The sequence below is a fragment of the Pogona vitticeps genome, chromosome 4 (assembly GCF_051106095.1).
Source record: "Pogona vitticeps strain Pit_001003342236 chromosome 4, PviZW2.1, whole genome shotgun sequence".
In the NCBI taxonomy this organism is placed as follows: domain Eukaryota; kingdom Metazoa; phylum Chordata; class Lepidosauria; order Squamata; family Agamidae; genus Pogona; species Pogona vitticeps.
In genome coordinates this window covers 68,759,334-68,778,429 of record NC_135786.1, presented here as the reverse complement: position 1 = coordinate 68,778,429, position 19,096 = coordinate 68,759,334, and the positions used below count along the sequence as shown (strand labels likewise).

At 39.1% G+C, this 19,096-nt stretch overlaps 2 protein-coding genes across 6 annotated transcripts in view; one reads left to right on the top strand and one right to left on the bottom strand.

Moving 5' to 3' along the window:
• Nucleotides 1-3,154, top strand: part of CC2D1B (coiled-coil and C2 domain containing 1B) — a 42,262-nt gene extending 39,108 nt beyond the window's left edge. For both annotated transcript variants that reach the window (XR_012086401.2, XM_020788116.3), the window contains exons 23-25: nt 649-739; nt 1,476-1,606; nt 2,076-3,154. Coding sequence is in view for 1 of the 2 variants with exons in the window: in XM_020788116.3 (XP_020643775.3) it covers nt 649-739; nt 1,476-1,595 (211 nt within the window). In the remaining variant the exon portion in view is untranslated. The remainder of the gene's footprint in view (nt 1-648; nt 740-1,475; nt 1,607-2,075) is intronic.
• ZFYVE9 (zinc finger FYVE-type containing 9) overlaps nt 3,093-19,096 on the bottom strand; it is a 68,640-nt gene continuing 52,636 nt past the window's right edge. For 3 of the 4 annotated variants that reach the window (XM_020788115.3, XM_078392885.1, XM_072997622.2), the window contains 9 exons: nt 18,226-18,450; nt 17,424-17,506; nt 16,331-16,435; nt 15,934-16,084; nt 14,060-14,140; nt 12,735-12,897; nt 9,960-10,065; nt 8,922-9,098; nt 3,093-5,558 (listed from right to left, as the gene is read on the bottom strand). In XM_020788115.3, the coding sequence (XP_020643774.2) occupies nt 5,397-5,558; nt 8,922-9,098; nt 9,960-10,065; nt 12,735-12,897; nt 14,060-14,140; nt 15,934-16,084; nt 16,331-16,435; nt 17,424-17,506; nt 18,226-18,450 (1,253 nt within the window). In that variant the 3' untranslated portion in view covers nt 3,093-5,396. The remainder of the gene's footprint in view (nt 5,559-8,921; nt 9,099-9,959; nt 10,066-12,734; nt 12,898-14,059; nt 14,141-15,933; nt 16,085-16,330; nt 16,436-17,423; nt 17,507-18,225; nt 18,451-19,096) is intronic. The other variant, XM_072997621.2, reaches the window with a different exon arrangement.

The following is a 19,096-nucleotide window of genomic DNA, read 5'->3' as shown; positions in this document are numbered from 1 at the left end:
TGAGGTTGACACAGAAACTCCAAGTGGTGCAGAATGCAGCGGCCAGACTCCGTAGTGGAGCGAGAAAATTCCATCATATTTCTCCTATTCTGGCTGCGTTGCATTGTCTGCCCATTCGGTTCCGCGTTGACTTCAAAGTTCTGATGCTTACATATAAAGCCCTAAACGGTTTAGGGCCTCGATACTTGGCAGAACGCCTACTCCCACCAAGTTCTACCCGTGTCACTCATGCGAGCCAGGAGGTGAGGCTGAGGAGCCTGACGCCGAGGGAGGCCCGGAAGGAAAAGACAAGAAACCGGGCCTTCTCGGCGGTGGCTCCTTGCCTCTGGAACAACTTGCCTCCTGAGATTCGCGTGGCTCCCTCGCTGGGCGTCTTTAAGAAACAACTGAAAATGTGGATGTTTCGGCAGGCCTTCCCTTCAGCTAACCCTATCTAATCCCTTCCAGTCAATCCCTGATGTTTTCCTTTTCTCTCTTTACTCTGAGTCACTTTGTTTTCCATCTTATTGCAGCTGTTTATTTATAATAATTCATGTATTTATATATTTTATGTTGTACGCCGCCTAGAGTGGTCGTAACTGACTAGATAGGTGGGATATAAATTCAATAAATAAATAAATAAATAAATAAATGACTCTCCCTCTCCAGGTCCTTCTTCAGGAGTGACAAGCAAGTGGGTGCAGCACATTTGAAACTGGACAAACTGGAATCTCAATGTGAAATTAGAGAAATAATTGAGGTACAGTGTCTGTTTTGTTTGCGATATAATCTGTAGTAAAGTATAAAGATTTCCCCCATTTTTTTGTACACTTGTCTGTTCTGAAAGTGTTTTTCACAACAGTATATGCTGCAGTGATTCTACCAGTGCCATTATTGACATGCCAACTTTATTTTCTTTTTCTGGTAACTTATGTGCCTGCTATATCCTGAAATATGTATGTAATGGGATGAGTAGGTTATTCAAATTTTGTCCTTGTAGGTATAGGTTCTGCTGTTTGTTTATTCAGTGTAGATGTGTTTCTCAGGGGCATTTGGGTTGTTTAAAAATTACTATTTACCTCCTTTCTATTTCCATTGTTCAACATGAGTGTGGTACTTATATAGATAAGTGGAAGCCCTGCATGAGACAAGGAAACCTAAAAGTGTGCTACAATAGATAAATCTGATGAAGAACATTTATAAGAAAAGAAGCCTAATCACTGAGTGTGACTAGAGGCTAAGCAATGTTAATTTAACTTTTGGAGTGAAAATGATGTGAGAAATGAAAATGAGTATCATAGAGAAGGACATCCTTGCTGACTGGAACACTAAACAAAGATATTCAGCTTGTAATAGTACTCCTACTTATTTTAGTTATTTACAAGATTTTTTAGCCACGCCATTACCAATGGTCTCCGAGCGCCGGTCTGCTACTGAAGAAAAGTGTAAAATCCTACTGCATCTTCAGTGATAATATCTTATCTACTTATGTTTAGGTTTTGGATAGCAGGAAGCCAACTGGGGGGAAACTAGAAGTAAAAGTGAGACTCAGGGAGCCAATTAGTGGGCAAGATCTTCAAACAATTACAGAAAACTGGCTGGTCCTTGAGCACTAGTTTCTCCTATGGTAAGAGTACCTCTTTTCTATATATTCTGTGTAGGAGAGAGAGCTATTTCCTTTTTTTGCTAATTATCAAACAGGTTTGTTATAAAGCATTTGTATTTTGCTTATTTCACTACAAATTTTTAAACTGGCTAACAAGACTATAAGCAATCTCCTCTCTCACAAATTATCAACCTACAGAAGGGGATCACCATAATCATATCTCCACCATAGGAAGAAATCCTTTTTGAGTGTTAGTGGCCTCTTTCCTTTTACACACAGAACATGCCTCTTATAAGTCACTTTTTGAAATTGTACTACTTCTACTATTTTTATTTAAAGACTGGCTGTAAATTGTTACGTTTGAGAGCACATTACAGAAATTGCACTTTTACAATGTATACAGACTTTCACTGTTTATTATCTACTGTTGCTGTGCTATCCTCAATTCTTCCTCTAAACCTACATTCTATTTTGCCTCCCTTCACTACAGATCCAGTAATGCTAGAAGCTGCAGAGTGGACTTTGTACACATAGAGCTTCTGCTAGCACCAAAGATGTTCAATGAATGCACTACTGAACATAACATCTTTATTTTCATAACTATCATATAGTATGAGTTGGTAAGCTTTGTAAGTCTACTACTAGGAATGAAGGTACTGATTCACAGAGATAGGTCAACCTATCTTAAGCCTTGTTGAGACTAATAGTGTTGGTACTACATGAATGTTACCTGTTAACTAACTGCTGGTGTGCAAAGAAATGGCATGTTTGCAGGAGTTGGCAATTTTTTGTTTTAATTGATAGCAGTTTACTAAGATGTACGGCAACAGTGGATGTTGATCATGTGACTTGAAAATAAGATTGTGTGTTTCCCAGCTAAGGAATAAACCCTGTTCTTTCATTCAGAGGATTTCAGTTACACACCTATTATGGTTAATAGCATGCATATCTTCTCACACTTCCTGCAACAAAGGATTTTATAAGGTACTGTTACATCTCTCTCTTCTGTAGGAGTACACTCACCCCTTACTGCCATTCTCAACCTTTTTTTTTTTGGCCATGGCGATAACCACAATATGAAAGAAATACAGACCGAATCATATGGCCCCCGTTGAGAATGGCTGCTCTACAATAATAACTAGCATGGACCTTTTGAGGCCTGTATTATTCCCGATAAAATCACTTCTTTAATTGGCTTTTGTCTTTGTGCTTTTTAAAACTGAGGCAGACCTAAGGTTTTACTGCTCAAAGATTTCCAGAATCATAACATCTAGGATTTTATTTGGACAAGTTGGAATACTTAACAAATTGCCGGGGGGGGGGGAATAACATGAGGCTCTTACCTGTTTTCTATAATTGTTTGTCTTTTCTCCAATTTCATGGTCTTATCTACATTGGAGAGTTGCAAGAGATTTCCACAGTACTTGTGTAACTTCATAGAGCTAAGTCTGCCATGCAGGCAGCATTTGTTTCTGCCTTAATTGGATGGAGACAATAAAGTATTCGGTTTTTAATTTTAATAAATTTAATATACAAAACTACATGTTGAAAATAAAAATATAATATGCAGTCTTTTGTAGTGTTAACTGAATTTTAAAAGTACATTTTTCTTGAAACAAGTACTCATTTCTTAACAATATGGTAATCTTAAGGTCATTTTAAAGGCTATGGTTGAAGCAAACCAGTCACTCAATAGCATTTTGCACAAACATAACCCAAACCAATGATTTTCTGCAGGGTAAGGTGGAATAAAAATTCAGTCAGCTTCCCCTCCCCCCCATCAGTAACTTTAATGCAATATAGTAATTGAAAACATTTATTCAGAGATGAAACTGGGATGCTTTCTCTTGTAGTACAATTCTGCCGCAGCTAAATAGCAGGTTCAAACAGATGGGAACAGTCCTGCCAGTAAAACTGTATGATGTCATGGAGGGCAGTCTGAAAAGCAACTTGAGTTTATATGCAAGAAAAAGAAAGAACAGGAAATGCAAACCCTTTTAAACATCTCAGAAAGGTCCTTTTTGTACGGAAGATTTCACAGGTGCTTATTCGTGCCTGGCCCATCTCTTGTGGCAGAATATTGAGCACCTTTTGCAGGCTCAGCATGGCCTAAGAGCTGCTTCCAGAATACTTTACTTTTTTTTTAACTTTTATTGGATTTGTACCCCGCCCCCCCTAGACAAAGTCTACTCGGGGCAGCAGAGTACCGATAGTTAGCTGGTCATTGATTCATTTCCCATTTTTTAAATGAGGCTACGTTTGCTTGGGCTTGAAGTTGGGACTGGTATCTAACATCCTTGTTTCCCCCAGGCTTCAGTTGGAGGTTTCCCATATATGTTGTTAGGAGAGTCTTTCCTAATCTCAGGCAAGCAGTTAACAACTGGCTCAAAAATGAAACCGATATAGTGCCAACTATATAGTTTCCTACCTGTAGATAAAAGTTCATTATCATAGCTTGCATTGCTTTTTTTAATGCAATTTAACATATCCACCACAACTGCCTACTCTTTCCTTTAAAAGCCTACATGCCCCCACTTAGGCCTGTGTTTTAAAAAAGTCCTAGCACATAGGTGGCAGCCTCTATAAAAAGCAGCAGTTGTGTCTGCTGAAAGGCTACATTTGCCTTCTTGCTCTTTGGACAGTTTTTCCCCACTGGTTATTGGTTTCTCAGGGGTGGACAATAGCTTTACTAGGAATGTGTTCACAGTCTTTTGCTTGCTCTCGTTGCCAGCTTCATATGCTGTAGCAAGAAGATTCACTCTGCCATCCTGCCAAAGGGTGTCTTTTGGTGAGGCAGAGCACAAGCTTTCCAGCCTCGAGTGAAAGCGAAACATGCAATTGCAGCCAAATTGTTAATAGTTCTCAGAGTCTAGCTTAAAGTGGTGCTGCTACTATAAAGTGTTACATAAGTGCAGGCCTAATGGGTAGGGATAATGTAAGTAGAGTGCACACTGATCAGGAAAGAAGATTCCTTTTTTTACAAAAAGCAGGACCAGCTCAACACAGAACAGCTATTCCATGTAACTGCTCTTTAAGGCTAACAAGTCTCATGCCTGTGACAATTTCCCACCCACTCAAAATTCAAAGAGGGAAACAAAATTTAGAATGGCAGATATTTGCCAAGTTATCAGTCTGAAGGGGACAATTTCACATATAAAGAAATTTCAGATACAACTATCCTATTTATACACAGAGAATTGCAAGCTTCATTTACATACAGTCTTTAGAGAGAGTGCTGCTTTGTTCAGGGCAGATGTAAAATGTACCCTCCGTCATGCTGCTTTCTTTTTGTACTTCTTTGTAGAATATCCTGCCATGTCTTGGAGGTACTTTGACCAATAATCCGGTCAGAATAATGTAAACGATACTTTCTACATGTCTAGAGAAATTAACCATAAATGGCAGTATAATGAGGTCAGAATAGAGGTCTTGATTGTTTCTTCAGAATAAGTTCATCTAAACACACTAAACATCGACACTGTTTTCTTTTATTTACTCCTCAGTGATTTCTGCACCCGTTTGAGCACTGAATACATGACTGCACTTGTCTTAAAACATGACCATTGTTTCTAATCTGTAACAGAAGTATATTAGCTGCAAAGATAGCATAGCCATTTTGTAGTATAGAAGCTGCCCTGATCCGGTTTGTTGACAAATGCATAGACAATTCAGAATTATGGAATAACTGTTTTCAACCCCTTCCCACCCCTCATAATAGTGTTAACAAAAAGCTTAATTTTCCAGTTTTAAAGTGCAAATGATTCAGATACAACTGCTGCTGGAACAGGTCTGAACAGAAAATGAAGTCCTCTTATGAGATGTTTTCCAGAATATAAAAGATAAGCTCCATTATCACTGGGCCCTCACTCAGCTGGCATGCCCCTCCATGAATTACTGGAACTAAGGCACTGTCCAGGTCATTCATGTACTGAGTAGGCAGGGGCTGGCCATTGCTCCCAGCTTGGTAGCCAACCTATAAAAAAAGGACAAAAAATGGCAACAGTTTGTTTTACTTTGTTTTGAAACATGACACAGAAGAGTTGGTACCTAAATTCCTTTATGGGGAAAACTGAATTGAGGAAATGGACATAATCATACATTCTTGGTGGCCCTTCAAAAGGAAAGGAAGCATAATTTAGAATATATTCATAGGGTTTTGCCACATAATATTTACGTATTTTTAAGCAGCCTTTTTTACAACACAATAGACAAAACGAGCACGTAAAACAAGTTGGTAACAAATGTGGGAGTTGGAAGGAGCTCATTTATAGTTTACGTATTTCCACATTGAGGAATATTTATTTATTTTATTTATTTATTGGACTTATATACCGCCCCATAGCGCTACAAGCACTCTCCGGGCGGTTTACAATTTTAATTATAAAGGCTACACATTGCCCCCCCAGCAAGCTGGGTACTCATTTTACCGACCTCGGAAGGATGGAAGGCTGAGTCAACCTTGAGCTGGCTACCTGGGATTTGAACCCCAGGTCGTGAGCACAGTTTTAGCTGCAGTACAGCGTTTTAACCACTGCGCCATGAAGCAGCAATTGCCTGGGAAACAAGGCCCATTAAAGAAATATGGATACTAAGCTGCTGTAGATGAAATTCTGTTGTTAGACGTTAGCTGACCATCTCAACAAATTTTAGCAAATACTTGTTCCTGGGCATGCTTAGTCACAATGTTCAGACCCAATCAAGACTTTGTTTAGAATACATTGATTGGATGTATATGGAATCTCTACAGCGATTTCGCTGGAACGAATTAACATCGTTAAGCAAGGCACCACTATATCATTAAAAAGGGGACTGAAATCAGCCAACATTAAAATGCCATTGTACAAAACAATGGTAAGGCCGCACCTGAAGTATTATGTACAATTTTGGTTGCTGCACCTCAAAAATTACATAATGAAACTAGAAAATGTGCTGAAGAGAGCAATTAAAATGATTACTGGGTTAAGGCACCTGCCTTATGAGGAAAGGCTACAGCATTTGGGGCTCTTTAGAGCAGGCGTCTCCAGACATCTTGGTATGAAGGCCACATCATGTTTTACATATTTTTGCGGCCCTAATGAGGGAAAGAACCCAAGTGATCCCCCACCCCCGCTGTTTCTGCAAAGACAGCAGGGGTGGGGGATTGCTTGGGTCCCCCCTCCCTCCTCTTCCTATGCCTGGGCTGGATGAAAAGGCAAGGCTGGCTGGATGTGGCACACAGGCCATAGTTTGGAGACCCCCTGGACTAGAGAAAAGGCAGCTAAGGGCGGGGGACATGAGTGAGACATCTAAAATTATGCAGGGGATGGATAAAGTGGATAGAGGGAAGCTCTTTTCCCTCTCATGCAATATCAGAACCAGAGGACATCCACTCAAATTGAGTGATGGGAGAATGAGAACAGACAAAAGAAAATATTTCTTTACCCAGCATGTAGTTAGTCTGTGGAACTCCTTACCACAGAATGTGGTGATGGCATCTAGCCTAGATGCTTTTAAAAGGGGATTGGACAGATTTCTGGAGGAAAAATCCATCACAAGTTACAAGGTATGATGGGGATGTATAATCTCCAAGCTTAAAAGGAAGGTACCTCAAAATGCCAGATGCAGGGGAGGGGTATCACGAGACAGGTATCTAGTTGTCTCATGTGCTCCCAGAGGTATCTGGTGGGGCCACCGTGAGCTACAGGAAGTTGGACTAGATGGACCCTCCGCCTGATCCACCAGGGCTCTTATTATGTTGTTATGTGTGTACATAAAATCTGAATTAGATTAGGTTATGGCAGCAAATATCCACAAAAACATATTTTTACTTATCTGGCTGTGGATTATGTTGCTCTTTTTTTAGAAGACATTCAAAGCTCCTAGAAATTATAGACTGCCTTTGTTACATTTAAGTGATAAAGATCTGCTTTAGACCATACAAAAGCTGGCTGGATAGCTCAATGTTTTAGGTATTTGGTTGCAGAGCCAGCTACCCCACTGTGCTTCCAGGGAGAACAGCCAGCCTGTGTGTAGCCTTGGGCAAGCTGCACAGTCCCAGGATGCCACCAGAAAAATGGGAACGATAAACCACTTCAGAGTACTCTATACCTTGAAACCCCTGTAAAGGGGTAACTATAAGTCAGAATTGACTTGACAACACACAGTTTTTACAATTATTAGACCACACATCCCACATTGCTCATCCCAGTAGGTCAGCAGGTTTGGGAATTTTTAGTACTTATCTGAATTTAAATTTTAATAAGTGCACAATCTGGATTTAAAAGTTAGCAATCATTCTAAATCCTTTAAAATTCTGTTGGTGCCAGAAGCCCGAGTGACATTAAGTCTGAAATACTGTATAGATGGAAAAACAATTTGCAATAAGTAGTTATAGATAGAAATGGGGGTATTCGTATGTGAATACCCCCCCGTACAGGTGGACATAACAAGGCCGGACTGTCCACTCACCCGCTGCTGCCATGGGTTCCACACCCCCTTCCCATTGCTCTGGAGCTTGCAGTTGACTAGCCACTCCTGGCAGGAGGCAGGATGATGACTCTCCCTGCCAGATCAAAAAGTGGCTAGTCAACTGTGAGCTCTGGAGCAATAGGAAGGAAGCGTGGAGCCCGGAGCAACAGTGGAAGGATGAGTGGACAGTCGTTATGTTCACCTGTGTGAGGGTATTCATACATGAATACGAATACCCCATCTCTAGTTATAAGCTGAAAATTGTACCTGTAGACTTCACTGTCCAGATGTTAGTCAGAGCTTCCCTTGTTAAGCACAAATATCTACAGAAGAGTCTGTAAACATATTCAACTAGCTGTACTGGCAGAGCGAATGTGATTGGAAGCTGTGATAAAGCAAGGCTTCTTGACATAGGAGGTCTATATGCACATTCAGCTACAAGTGCTTGCAGTCTCTTCTGCAGATCTTTATCTGCAAGAAGTGAAGGTCTGACTCATTTAGCCCTAATGCCTGGGTACGGCTCTAAGCAGTACTTAAACATAATGGCAATTATAAAGAAGGAAGCGGGCAGGGAAGTGGCTCAAGCCACACACACAAAACCTCTGAAAGGCTGCTCAGGAGACACACAGAGGTGATACATAGAATCCTGTGCACTTTTCACTACTGCAGAACTTTTTTTTTAATCCCAATGCCTTATATGAAAATAAAGAATGATTCAATCCACAGAATGGGCATTCTGGATCCAAAGCTATGTTAGCTTCAATCACCAGAAACAAAGGTTAGGTCAAAAGGAAGAGAATAAGCCATCCATGCTACTTTCATCTTCTCTAAGTATTGACACAGAAGTACTAATAGTTTTCTCCAACAAGTTTATTTTAAAAAGACTTACTTGATCAGCATCAAGTGTAACACGCAGACCCAATTTAGTCATCCCATCTTCCTTTAACAGCTTCAAGTGAGGACACAAGGCCAGGCAGAAGGCCTTAGCCACATTTTCAGTCAGTCTGCTGTGATCTGCCGGATCACTTAGGCCACTATGCTGATCATCATTTTCCAGGAAGAAAACCTGAGAAAGAAGAAAACATTTGTTCTGAACTTAGCCCTAATAAATACAGACGCCCATACACTTCTGTGCACAACTAGAGAGGGACCCCCGCACAGGTGGAGATAATGAGGGTCCGCCCCATGGTGCTGGATAGTCCACTCACTGATTGGCTGCTGCCGCAGGCTCTGTGCTAGCATCCTATCACTCCATTGCTCACGATCAGCTAGCCACTCCTGGCAGGAGGCGGGATGACAAGCTTCTCTGCCAGGTTGACGAGTGGCTCGCCGATCATGACTATTCTAATTATTTCATTCCAAATATTTAGCAAATCATGTTCTAACACAAGACATTCCTCACCATCAGAACAAAGACCCAAATCCTGTTGTGTAGTTAGTTACACTGGCCAAAAGGAAATGGCATAACTTTCAAGGGCAAATGGCCACTAATGAACAAGCCCTTGTTTGAATTCCTGGTTGTGCACTAAGCCACCTGATTGTTAGACAATCAGGAATCAAAGTGGGGAGTAACTGATTAGTGGCAATTTGCCAGTGTGAATCCTGCCATTTCCTTTTTGCTGACATAACAAAGCAATGCAATAAGATTTTAGTCAAAGCTTTTTTAAAAATCTTACTGTGTCTGCCTGTGCTCTGAATATCAAGAAAGGCAGAGAAAAATGAGCCAGAATAATTAGTGCAAGTCGATGATCAATAGTTATGTCAGGATAAATAGAGATGTTTTTATTTGATTTCTTGGTGGACGTCAATGCCACCCTTTCTGATTTCAAACTTTAGTAGCTAAAGAAGGTCTTTATTCTGATCAATAAAAATAGAGGAATAAGTCAAAATTCCTATTTTAACATACAAAATAATTTTGTTTCCTCACCTCTGTCCACCTGATGACCTTTCCATTTGCTTTATACTCTGAGCCATGGAATATCTTCACACTTGTAATAGATTCCATAGATTTCCCATCAATAGGGCTTACAACACTAAAAAGGGGGAGGAATAAGGAATTGTTAGGCAGAATAAAATCTGATGCAAATTTGGCTAGCTAGGAATATATACTTTAAAAAATACATATGCCTTTTTGAGATACACCCTATTCGGGTGTTAAACTTGAAAATATGGGGTGGGTGGGTTTGTAAATGTGATTTTTCCATAGGTTACCCATTGGTAATAAAGCAGACCTCTGGGCGTTCATTGCAAAGGTCTGCAGTGGTGTGTGTAGGGATATTTAGCTGAATATGCTTACAAGTGCCTCTGCAAATTTTTGGCATGAACACCCAAAGATCTGCCTTACTTCCAGAAGGGGCAAGAGGGGTGGTAGAGCTTATTTGTGCATCTCCATACCTCATCAGAATTACAGTCCTCCATGGTTTCAAGCAACATGCCTGAATTCACTACTGCAGTTTTGGGACAAATCAAATTTCACAAGCTTTAAAATAGGGATGAACATTTGGATCTGGAAATATTTAGAATTCACCCAACAATGTCATGTTCGATAGTTCTCAATAAATCCAAATTTGAATTTGATATTTCCAAATATATAGAATAACAAGCCCTAACATTCAGAGACCCATTTACTCTTACATATTAGAAAGCAAATTACTAATTTTCTGGTTACTAGAGGAAGCAGTGAATTTAAAACCTATGTCTTGGGCATCCTGGAGTGATTTTTTTGTGAAATGAAACTTAAAGACACTCTGGCACCAAGACTAGTGGGAGGCAGAGAATTCAAGTGTTTCTTGATTGGGCTGCCAAGGGTTTCCCAAGGGAGAGGGGCTTGAGTGAACGAAAACCTATAAATTATGTCTGTCTGCATCAACAGAATCTAGAAGTGGCCCCAGACATCAGAAGGTATTTTTTTACATTGGTTCTTTCCGGCTGAAAGGTGGATATAGCTGCTTATAAATCCCCTGAACATTTACTGTTAGGATATGCTGTGGTGGAAACCTGCACTGCAGCAGTTTTCTCCATATCCTTTTCTAAACCCCCCACTTTACATTCTTTACATCTTACTGTATATTGCTTACTTAGTATAATTAGGAATAAGGTTTAGGAATAGTAGATTCATAGATTAATATGTTATAAATCAACAGGGAAATACTATATTAGGTTTAGACCTCTTAGGGGCATATTAGGCATGTGGATAAGATTTTGTTATAGACAGATATATTACGTTTATATCATCCAGTGTTCAGACTGGGCAGCAGCAGTGGTAGGGTTGGAAACAAGTCTGTTTGGGGAGATCTGGCCAAGCTGGTAGCGGCACTGCTATCTTGCCCACCAACTAGTGTGCCCAGTGACAGAGTGTAGAGGACACTGTCAGTCCACATCACTCATGGCTGGAACCACATCTGTAGAAAAACCTATTTTCCTTAAGGTCAACCTACCATTGCTGGACTACCCTGAAGTTCCCTTTAAGTAAGAGCCTTCCCACCCGCCACAGGCTATCTGCTACTCCAGTCTGCCTGGCAGTGCTGCCCAGGGTGTTTGCCCACTCCACAATGGGACCTCTCCTTTGTTCCTCACTGCAGCTGATATTTCCTGCAGGCATTCCCACTGTTCAGGGTTTAATCAGTATCCCCATTACAGTCATTTCTTAAAACCTAGTCACGGCAAGCTTTTGGTATACACTCTTTTTGTTTGGCAAAATCACTGAGAAGGTAACAAGAACACACAGGGAAATTATTTTAAATTGTTTTGCATGTTTGTGTTTTTTCTTTAAATGGAAAATAATGACTGTATAATATTCACATTGACTGTAACAGAGTTCTGGATATCTGAAAATTCTTAATTTTTAAAATAACGAATTCCAAATCTGAAGGGCTGTAATTCAAAATTCTGACACTGGGTTTTTCTGCTAGAGTATTTCCCTACTTTTTAAAAGTAGCCTTTGTTCATGTGTTTGCTGTTAAGAAGAATTTCAGAATATGCTGTGCTTTGAACCATGACAATACTCTTGCTATACATTTTAGGGTGGAATTGCTATAGGCACTAAATAAAGATTCAAAATTTAAGTTAAAGCTCCAAAGCATTTGCATAGATATGGATAACACTGCCATATGAACAAGGTTTATTTCAAGTAATACCCCAAAGAGCAGAAATGTACCAAGACAAAGAGGCAAATGAAATATTCTGGTTCACATAAAGCTTTGTGCAAAGTAGTTCTCGTTCTCCTCCCTCACATATACAGTGGGAAGCGCCAGTTCTTGGCAGAACACTCCACAGCATGTACTCACACCACCTGTCCATTCATCCTACAAAGATGGTGCACACACTGTCTCCTACACCAAAGAGATATTCATTTGGGAACACCTATTTAATTAAGCTTTCAGTTTCAGCTTGCTTTCTGTAAGATTAACTTTCAAACAGCTGTTCTTGTGTAAGATTAATCCATTCAAGTGCAACATGCTAGAGGAAAAACAGGATACTCATGATACATATAAATAAGGCATCCAGCTTTAACAGCAAGCAGACTTTAAAAGCACATCTGGAGCGTCATGTTAGCCAATATCCTTGACTATTCAGAATCACATGTTTCTGAGAATATTAACATGCAGTCAATAGGCAGTCAGATGAATCTGCTCCTTCTTCTATCAAAATAAAATTGGATAAGCTAATCGAAAAGGTGTCACATGAATATTGCTGTGTATACCCCTTGTTGAAATTTTTGTCATCATCCACCCACTGAATGTACACGTGCTCTTGAGGCTCTTCAGCATCCATTTTACCACAAACAATAGTGAAGTCTTTCATCTCCCTCAAAGCCTGTCTCAGGGACTCCATGTTTTCAGCCGTTATTTGGACCATGACACCATCTAGGTAAGACAAGACATAATTGCTAAAAAAAATCCACCTTAAATCAAGAGATAAAGTGTACAAAGATTAACAAGTATTATATTGGATCAATGTTTCAAACAAGTTTTGGACAAACATATAGTATGGAATTATTATCTTGTCCGCTGGATTTCTCATTGGTTTAAGGGGCCAAATATGTACTTCCCAGACTAGAGAAACTGCACATCCCAAACTCAAAGCATAAAATATGTGGATTAGGCCACTGCACCAGGGCTCCGTACACATATAACCTCCATACAAGCAATCAGTCCAAAGCCTGAAACATCAAGCATGGATGGGAACAGCAGAATCTTAATCTCCACTCATCTACATCTCCTCATACTTCTTCCTTTTCCATGTAATGTTTACATAAACTTTCCCCTGAAAGTGTGCACACCATTACAAAGACTAAACTGTGATATGTGCCAATGCCAACAAAGATAATACCTCTGTGTATGTGTGTGTGTGTGTGTGTGTGTGTGTATGTGTGTTTTGCGCAATTATCCTTATTTTGTGACCTCTTTCCATGTTCCCACACTAAAACTTCATAGACAAAAGCCAGTATCCTATAAAAAAGTACAGTGTATGCAAAAACAATCATAATAACGACTGGTGCCTCACCAATTAATCAACTGCTGTTGTACGTGTGGTAATTCACAACAGGACACAGCCAGATAGTTTCAAACTAATGAGCAACTTCACCCATGAAATCTCATTGTGGCATCTGCAGTATTATTTATTTCCTGCATTTCTATATTACCCAATAGCCGATGTTTGCTGGGTGTTAAGAAAAAAGTTAAAAATATAAAATCTAGATATAATAAAACAATGTAACCTCTTGAACAAGAAAAAGCCATAGAATAAAACCAGCAGCAGTACAGTAATTTCCAACTACTGCTAGATACTGTGAGGACCACTTCATATATAAACCTGCATATGCCCCCTTTTTTTTACTTCTCTGAGCTTGTCTCTTGCAGCTTGCTAGACTCAAGAATTTCAGGTGAGCTTTGTAGTTAACTGAAAAATAGCAGCACAATGCTTTGCAAACATGGTAAGCCCACGACTACCCAAGCCATGTTTCTGCTATAGATCTGTAACTAAGAAAAAGCCAGCTGACTTTGTGAAACTTAACTCCAATCTTACCTTCTACAATACTTGACTTTGCAAGATAGCCTGAAGAAGATTTTAAAGCTCCACTAAACACAAAGAAGCTGGCCCCAGTAACTGCAAAAATGGGAGACATGAAGAAAATTCATAGTATGCATGAACTAGCTTTCAGAATTAGATCAGTTACAGAGCAGCAAGTACCCTCCAAAATAAATTTATGCAACCACTAGTATCCACTATTTGAGGAAAGCTTCCTTTGGCGGTTAGTTTCTAAGACCACTGAAACGTTTTAAAACTTAAAAAGAAGAACAAGTACCTACTGTACTATTAATGTGAAATATATAGGCTATTCTGTAAGATACATTTTCATTACTGCATGTCTTCACTGCATGTGATCACAATTTAAAGGCAATCCTAAGCAACACGTTCAGTATGGTCAGTTCTGAGGAAATTACTACTTCAGCTGCTGGTCTTTTGCTTAATGCAATTAATTAATAAAATTAACCTTCGCTTTTCTTTTCTTGAATAATGCTTTGCCCAAAAAGAGATTTTGCAAGATTAGTTTCCCTTAGAAGGAGTAATCATGAGTGACACACTCTCTCTTCATGAGACTCTTCTTAGAAATGAATGGGAGGAGGAAAGCAGGAGATATAAGTCCTGCAAACCCAACAGGTAAGAAATTTCAAAAATGGAACAAGATGAGGGTTCAATGGCATTCTGCTTCCAGGAAGACACTCAATTCAAGATTGTTTTTCCCCAACCTACGTCCTATGATTTATATTCCTGGAAGAAATTCTGAATATCCCGTGTCACCAGCCAGCAAAAAGTTTAAAGTCTTAAACTTTATGCCTTATACTGCTGTGTGCTCCAGTGACAATCCATGCCTGGCCATACTCATCCATCTTCTTAGAACTTTAAAGTTGTATTACAGCAATGATGTTTACATGGGCCTGTCCTCAAAGACTTTTCAGCAGGTTTAAGTGGTGCTCACTTCTCCTTTCAATCTTTTAACGCTGAGGTCACAGACTGTTGTAGAACTGGATCAAGCAAGCATAATAAAGGAGTACTAGGAACACTTGTTTCTGCAGATTCTCTCTCTTACATTGCTAGTTTACTTGCGAAGTGACAAATTTAGGCATGTGAAAAATGTAAAATTCAATTAAGTAAATGGTGATCTCATCACTGGTCAAGAAGGTGTAAAACTATGAGCTCACACAAGAAGACAACATAATGTTTCAGCCACTGACTGGATTCAGTGTAACTCTGAACTATGGTTTAGCATCATACTACTGAGCCATGGCACACTTCACATACCCTCCCCACACCTCTACTGCATGCACCAAAAGAATATTCTATCCACTTCCACATGCTGCTTCCTGTTAAATCCAGCTCCTTCACTGTGGATAGTTGAAATATACAAAGACCAGCAAGCATAACATAGTATACAGCTCCAATGTGCTGGATTGCTCCTCCTGTCATCCCTAATCATTACCTGTCTATGTTGGGGATTATAATGGGAGTAGTAATTCAATTAATGCAGAGGTCATCAGGCTGGGCAAGGCTAATTCAACATTATGTCTGAACGGGGGATTGTGTTACATCAGAAAGAAGAAAAATGGACTTAAAGTGAAGGTAAATTAGAATAAAAGGCAAAATGGAATTCAAATCACTGGAAAAGCATGCTTGCATGAAGTTCCAATTATGTTAAATTCAGAATTATACATCAATTTTTATATTTCGATTTACACCACTGTCAGATGGCCATCAGATGGCCTTCACTGTTGATGAAGTGTCAGACCTATTTGCTCATCATCTACTTAGAAAATTAAAAGGGATTGATAACAACTCAGATCTACAAATGAAATCTTGCAAGAAGCATATTATTGGAAAAAAACAGTATCAACTCTTACCCTTTCGTGGCTGATTGTGAATACTGATTGCTTGTGTCTGATAGTTCCCATCATCGTTCTGCACACAAACTAGATGGGAGTCTGCCCTCTCATTAAAACATGCCCCTCCTGCTAGAACATGCTCATTGGATTTGTTCATGGCTTTCATCATCTACAACCAAGAAGAAAATACTGTCACTTCCTTGCTAAATAGGTGGTAGGCAAGTGTTTATTTATTTACATAAACCATTCACAGTCTACCCTGTACTGCAAGATCTCCCAGAAGTTTACAGAGCCAACTATTTTAGATCCAACTGTCTGTATCTTCCAAGTCAGTTTCCAGATACTTAATATTTCATTTCATATTTTTCATTACATTTCTAGAACTGGAGCATCATGTATTTATTTATACACATACCTCATTGTACCTGTTGCTAGGAATTCTGATGCTGGTTTTCCTTACTTCCATATCAACCACTAAGCCTGGGACAACTGGTAATGTATACTGGTAATTTCTGAAGTCCTGTCAGTTCACAGAACAACTAAAGTTATGATAATTATGCACAAAGTTTGAGTTTTACCAATGCAAGAACTGCAGAACAAAGTATTACAGATATATTACATTAAAAACAATACATTCAGTTCAGTTACAAGATAAGAATACTGAAAGACATATTTAGTTTTGGAGGCAAGAAAAAAAACAAAAGGGGATGTATAAATGATATAATATGAAGGACAGAACATTAATTCTTTTCCAATAAGTTAGTTGAATGAGTGGCAACAATGCAAAGTCTAGAGGTATTTAGCTGGTGTCTATGGCTGAGGAGGAGGAAGAGGGTGTTGCCCACTTGACCATGCCACATTCCCTCTCTCCCTTATGCCCATTTCTTGGATTCTGAAAACATGTCACAAATTCAGCACAGCTACATTTCTAAACTGCTGAAATAATGAAAGGCATAGACCCAAGGTAATCTTTCGGTTCCAGAGTGCCCTTTCTCCAGGATACAAAAAATACCACAAGACATGAGAACAAGGCTTATGGCTTTAAAAGTGAGAAGATAAGAAGTCCCCTCAACCAGTTACAAGGCTTGAGTAGACGTACAGTGCTTGTTTAGAGCTCTGGCCTCCAAGTCAATCTTTCAGATATGTTAAAGATCATACAGAATCACACTGCAAGTGTTTGTTCTACATGAGATGACAATAATTTAATAATATTAAGTACTGTATTTTTTGCACCATAAGACTCACTTTTTCCCCACAAAACAGGGGGGTGGAAAGTCTGTGCATCTTATGGAGCGAAGAAAACAGATTATATTTTCCTGTTTTCTTCTCCTAAAAAATCGGTGCGTCTTATGGAAAGGTGCGTCTTATGGAGCGAAAAATACGGTATATCACATCTAAATGAATAAACCAAGTGTGCGCAATATTTTCAGAACAGCTGTGTAGAAGAGAGAATAATACACTTCCCTGTTTCATTATTACAATATATATATCTTGTAACCATTACTTACTGCAAGGAGATTCATAATTGTGTGCCCAGTCTCTCCAAACAATGGCTTGCGAAATCTGACACTGAAGAGGGGGCATGGATACACTAGGAAAATAAATCAGATCTGAATTTATCTTATGAAAAATTTACACAAAAATATTTTCATTTTATTGCTATAAAATTTAGATGCAGAAAAATATCATATAGGGATGGGAGGAGAATTTTCACCTACTCTAGTGCCTAAGACCATTTCAAGGACAGAATGAATTTTACCTTCAGCTTTTTATTTTGAGAGTCAACGTTTTCTGAGGAAACACATCTATGCTTCCAACAACAATATTTTTATCTGCACTCTACATATTGCAGTGTTCTTACTGGCATACCACAGAGCCAAAATGGGAGCACAGAAAGCTGGGGCATGTGGGTGCAACCAAACCCTGACCCACGCAATTCTGAAACTCCTGGGTTTGCCAGTTCAATGTGTTTAACTGAGTGAATTTGACCATTTTAAAAAATATTAATGAAGAATATATATATGAAGAAAAAACAAACATTCACAACCTCAACTAATACAATGGCGTGCATCATACTCCATGAACAGAAGAATGTTTCATTCACAAAAAAAAGTTGTGGCAAGGTTTCCTTCCCTGAGCAGAAACTCCTTCCCATTTGTTCCAGGAACAAAACGTTGGGATCCAAACCAGTATCATTACCAGCTACAAGACAATCAAGTCCAGCATAAGGTTTTTTGTTAGTTCATCCAGACATACTCTTCTCCAAAACTAATGTTGAATCACAAGAATTTGAAGAAAAATAGGACTTACACCTATATTCAGCTCCAAGTCTCAGCATCAGTCGGATGGGAAACACTTTGGCCCAAGGAGTTTCCCATTTCTGGATAAGAATTCCAAATAAATATGGTGGGGTAGGGAGCACCAGGTCCTGCAGCGACTGATACACAGGAGTAACATACAAGAAACCACCATGTTCCTTACTATTAAGGAAACTCTGGCTGAAAAACGAGTGACCTAAATTGCCCACAACATTACCTACAAAATCAAAAGATACAGTTATTTTAACAAACATATCCCATTATAAATTAGAAATCAAACAAAGCCCACTTCCACTAATTATCAAACAACACATGCATTTTAGGAAGGGGACTTCAGTTCTTGAGAGATCTTAAAATGTAAAAAATAAACAAATAAAATAAGAAAACTACCTATTAAGTTCCTAAATGTGTATTTTGATAAACATTAAGATAGCATTTCAGAAAATCATTCATTCATTATTTGGTATTATGCTTGCTCAATGGCTTCATTAATTTTCCTCCTAAACCACTCATTTAAACTTTCATGTACAGTATAGAGTTGAGCTCTCCTGTTTTAAGCATACACTCACAGAATTATAATTCTCAATTCTCTGACAAATCAGAAGGCCCTTTGCATGTGCAAAATTAACAGTAGAGAGAGTGAAGTTCTACCACATGCTAACAGGATGTTTTTGGTGCACAAAACTATTATAATGCATAACCTTCCAACAATGGAGGAAGTAAGTGCATTTCATTAATGTCTGCACTAATTCATAGTGACAGCTAAAACTAGAAAAAGGACCCAGAAGTATTGCAAAAGAAAACATAGAACAAAAGGAGTTTTCTGTATGGAGAGAATGTATACAATGGAACCTCTACTTAAG